This window comes from Ixodes scapularis, unplaced genomic scaffold (assembly GCF_016920785.2).
Source record: "Ixodes scapularis isolate PalLabHiFi unplaced genomic scaffold, ASM1692078v2 ptg000005l_1___fragment_1__unscaffolded, whole genome shotgun sequence".
Lineage (NCBI taxonomy): Eukaryota > Metazoa > Arthropoda > Arachnida > Ixodida > Ixodidae > Ixodes > Ixodes scapularis.
In genome coordinates this window covers 2,641,130-2,645,905 of record NW_024609885.1, presented here as the reverse complement: position 1 = coordinate 2,645,905, position 4,776 = coordinate 2,641,130, and the positions used below count along the sequence as shown (strand labels likewise).

General features: G+C 52.5%; 1 protein-coding gene across 1 annotated transcript; it reads left to right on the top strand.

The window, feature by feature from the left end:
* The first annotated feature begins 2,132 nt into the window (after nt 1-2,132).
* Nucleotides 2,133-4,647, top strand: LOC120847453. The gene is made up of 3 exons (XM_042287571.1): nt 2,133-2,393; nt 2,529-3,791; nt 4,180-4,647. The coding sequence occupies exons 1-3, from the start codon at nt 2,133-2,135 to the stop codon at nt 4,645-4,647; spliced, it is 1,992 nt and encodes a 663-aa protein (XP_042143505.1).
* Nucleotides 4,648-4,776: the final 129 nt, after the last annotated feature.

Genomic DNA, 4,776 nt, shown 5'->3' with positions numbered 1-4,776 from the left:
GCACAATCGAAGATAGGGGCAGCGAGGGTTGTACTTGGCGTGTTCCTCGACTGGGTCGTCGTAGTCGGCTTCCCACGAAAGCAACCGAAGTCCGCAACAAAAGCATTCCACGGTCCGATCGGTCAGGTAATAAAATCCCGCAGATGCCATGTAATCCACGTCAAAAACGTCTTCTTCTTTCGGCCGAGCGTCGAAGGAGGCGAACCTCGCAGTGTAAGTCTGAAACTCGGGCCTAAAGGCAAGCGCTCGTTCGGTCACCACCGCCGAGACGTCTGGACTCAGCGTGCGTAGCGGTGCGTCACAGTCGGATTCGTGCAGTCCTTGGGGAAGTGTTTCGTCCGAGGCCACGATAGTAGAGAGTTGAGTCTTTTGCTGGCACATCGAGCAGCTGAGAATCCGCTTCTCCGGATCGTAGGCGAGTCCTGCCATGGCAAAGTCCTTGGGTGTGGGGGTACTGTTGCGCAAAGGCCACGTCGCAAAAGTTTTAAAGTCGGACATCACCTTGGCCACATTCGGGTCGTGGTCGAACAGTCTCCAGTAGAAAGACATGTTCTTAAGCAAAGTAGACTCTAGAAATAAAGTCGATTTTGAGTCTACGGGCCTTGCAATGTTTGAATAATATGGTGCAGTCGAAACACGACACGCAGTGTCCGCACGGCAAGTAGGCAATGTTAGCCGGAGCCTTCATGCATACGATGCACCTCTTAGTTGATTCGTCTCGTGACTTTATAGCGGAATAGTGCGTATCACAGATCGCGCTATCTATCACAAAGTTACCCCACCTACCGATAGCCTTGTGATCGAACGAAGGAAGGGCGTTCACTGGCTCAAACAGAGTGTGACTGCCCAACGGAGTCGCCTTGCTGCTCCGAATGGCACTCACCATCGCCGATACGTTCAAGGGATGCGTCAGGTTGGCCGTGTACAGAGTACTCATAGTCCTGTTGCGGAACTTTGGGTCCTTGACGAGATCGTCGATCTCGGGAAAGTGAGACGCCCAGTACATCTCGCTCCTGTAAAACTTTTCGACTGCATCGTGCACGTAGTAATAGGTCTTGTTCACTCGTAGAAACACGCAATTGGGGGACCTGCGGGCGTGTAGCAGCCACGGATCGTCTTCTTCGCAGTCGAGGATCGAAAATACTTGCACCCCGCAGTAGAAACAAACGAATATGCGGGTCACTATCTGTTCGCGGGAGAGGTAGCCCTGCTCGTCGTCGTGCGAGCAGAAAAAGCCGGCCTTGGCGAACGCAGGGCCTCGAACATCGTGAAAGGTCTTGGCTCGAATCTTCTCGTCGACGTATCTCTTGTAGACCGGGTGAGAGTAGCTCGGCAAGACGGACACGACCCTTGCTACGTTCAGCCGCGGGTCCCTGTACTGCTCGAGAAACTTGCACGGCATTCGGCGGTGAAGGTTCATCGGGTGAAACGTGAGCGTCTCCCAGTCCTGTTCGGCGACTTGAAATTTGCAGTGCCGACAGTAGATGTGTTTCCGGTCAGCGCAATATTCTAGGCCGGCATAGGCAAAGTCTCGAGGCGTGGCTCTGGTGCGAAGTCGCCATTCGGCGAACGTCTTGAAGCGACGCACGACTTCCTTGCTTATGGGATCCGTAACGAGGTGCGCCATAGCGACGATAATGAGAGGAGCCCTCTACTCGGTGCGCAATATATATTCTCTCCATATCTAGGTTGACCTCGACTGGGAGCGGAGTCGACCTCCCATAGGCGGTAGCAATTTTGTTTATTATAAAAATGTCTGTCGCAGAAAATTTTTAGACCTGTTGAAAAAGGGACGATGTCAACACTCGGTGAATCACGAAGACGCCACCGATATTTTATTACCCGTATTCCGGCAGCGGGGAAATCAAAACGTGTCTTACAGGAGAGATGGCGATAAATACGTGCCCACGCTCCCGAACGACACGTCGACCTTACTCGGCTACTCGTCCAAGAAACTCATGCAGCACATTACCAAGGCGCGCACGACGCTCCTGACCAACGGAGATGTGGAACCGGTTGCAGATATGCTCTTTCGCGTTTTCGAGCTCGGTAGTAACATACTGATGACGGTCGACATGGATCAGATGGCCATCCAAACGCTCCTGAATGACAATACAGTATTTCACTGCGTAATGGGAATCGAATACGTACGAAACAGTCTCAACATACTTAGGAAAACCTCTTCCTCGTCGACCACTCAGCGCGTCATCAGGGATCTGAAGCCGTACGTGGACGCGTACGCTACTGCCATTCTGCGCCTGCTACTCCTCTACATCGAAGAGATATTTTCCCATGCGCGCGAGGCGACTCGCGGTATGGCGGTGGGCGCAAGGACGGCAGCCAAGATTACGGCGGTCATGCTAGTATCCCTGTGCAACTACGCGGCGGTGCGCGTAAAGTGCAACCCCATCTTTCAGTTTGAGAGCGCCATGGGCCACAACTGGCTCGACGTGGCCAACGGTCTCAGCCTCGTGCACAGGATCACGCAGCCACACACCGTCAACGAAAACATTGTCGGGGCCATTCGCGTAAAGTTTTCGCAAAACAACAAGCCACAGGACGTCATCAACCTCCTGGTCGAAGAGAGCAACAGGTTGTACACGAGTAACGTCGAGAACGGAGTGTACCGCTGCGACACCGACTACATGACGCTCCGGACCGTCATGCCGGCCGAGCGGGTCACGGACGACGTCAACATCATCGATCCGGCCATCTCTACGACGCTGCGTGACCACAACGAGCTCATCATGAAGAGTTCCGACACGATCCCCGTGCCGCGTACCAACCACTACGTGCTAGCCCTGCAGAAGGAGAAGGCGCCGGCCACCGAGGTGTCGGTCCTTAACATCGCCTCCATCATAGAACAGTGCATGAGCAACGGGCGCGTGGACTCTCGCTTCGTCGAAGTGCACAAACAGTCGGACCAGGGCACGCAGGAGCTCAACAAATTTTACAGCCAGGCCTGTTGCGTCTCGCCCCGTAACCTCGGTCTGTTTCTACAGTGCCTAAACTTTGAGATGATGGACTCGGACATGTTTGGGGCCACCTTACAGTGCCTCAAGATGACCAAAGGCATACCCACTCCGCGCCAGGAAGAAATTGCCACCTACTCAAACACGGCGCTATTTCGGATGGCCACCAACCTGTTTTATCACACGCGTTTCTGCAGGAGCTACCGCGGCGAAAACACCTACCTGTACGACTCGCGCTTCTTTAACGACTTTCTACTCTGGGTCCAGTCGCCCAACTGTCTGGAACACCACATCTCGCCTAGCGTGTCGTCGTCCATCATCTCGTGGTGCACGTCCATGTCTACTGCCATGCACACTACGCGCGACGCCAACGGAGCGAAGTGCGCCATGGCGGCCATATCCACGTGCGAGGTGGACCAACGCGTACTAGCCGACTTTTTGAACATGTTCATCAAGCTCTTTATCGAGGACGAGACCGAGATTAGCGTCATCAACAAGAAATTTCTCGAGAAGGAACTACTCGAGGCTTTTGCCTCCGTGTCTAATTGCTACAACCTGTTTAGGGGGCAGTTTGTTTCGGCGACGGCCTTGCGCCTCTTCCTAGCCCGTTGTAGGTGGTCCGTGGCCGACGACGTGGAAGTCATCGTTCCGGTCGAAACAAAGTTTCTCAACAGACTGATATGCGACAGCGACGACCTGTTGTCCAACTCGATGCGAGACAAGCTCCGTAAAACCATGGAAGACGTCTCCACGATGATGGCGCCGCTACTCTCCAATCCATCCACGTCCGCGCCTCACAGCAAGGACGACGACAGCAACGCGCCCATATGCATTTGAAATAAAAAACCGCCAACGCCCCCATATACATTAACAAAAAGGTTCGGTGACTGATTTGAACGATCGAGGGAGTAAAATGTTGAAACAGGTCACGTTCGTCGATATCTTTTCGCAACAAAAAATGAGGACCCTGCGAGACTATCTCCATTGCGAACTGGACCTTTCGGTATCGATACCCTATAAAATCTGGATCGCTATCGCAAATTTCTTTATTCAAAACAACGTCCCATCGGTCGTAGAGGGAGCAGAGTGTTGTCAGAAAGACAGCTCGTCGTCCCACTATCTACTCGTCTTTTCATACAGGGACAAGGACGCCAACCGAGTGGTGGTGGACTGCATAAACTTCATCAACGTGCTGCGCGATCTCAAGGTGCACGACGTGATATGCACCAAGCACTACGTCTACCTCTACGTCCGTCACTCGTCGGCGCATCACAACGTGCATGCAATTCTACCCTTTCTCCACCACGTACTGCAAAGCTATGTAAACGACAAGACGACCACTTTGCCACTCGATTACACTTTCGATCCCCTGGAAGAACAAGAATCCTTCTTCGACGTGATTCCAGTCACGTACCACGGCACCTACGAGGTGACCACCTCTCTACCGGCGCTCGTGGCCAAAATCAAACCCAAGGAAGACGGACAGTATGTGTCAGATCACCTTTATTGCGAGAAGCATTGGATGTGTCTACACAATCTGGTCGTCTTGAGGCTCGTCGACTGTTTCTACTACATCACTATACAGAAATTGCAGATATTAAAAGATGTTACAAAGTCAAACATTACGTCCACCAACGACTATGGCATTTACAAAGTGTCGTATTACAAGAAGTGACTCGCTTTCGCTTGTGTTTGTCTGCTTTGCCTAAAATAAACGCTTACGCTAGCTTGCACGCTGCTATACATCTGTGTCTCTATGTGTGTGCGTCTGTGTGTGTGTGTGTCCAAACAAACGTTCTTTTAT

Bases quoted from the DNA above. Each gene is read 5' to 3' on its own strand.
- LOC120847453 (XM_042287571.1), top strand. From the start codon at position 2,133: ATGGGAATCGAATACGTACGAAACAGTCTCAACATACTTAGGAAAACC. The intron at 2,394-2,528 runs GTAAAGTGCAAC...GGGGCCATTCGC, and splicing joins GCAACTACGCGGCGGTGCGC to GTAAAGTTTTCGCAAAACAA. The intron at 3,792-4,179 runs GCGCCCATATGC...CGCGATCTCAAG, and splicing joins GCAAGGACGACGACAGCAAC to GTGCACGACGTGATATGCAC.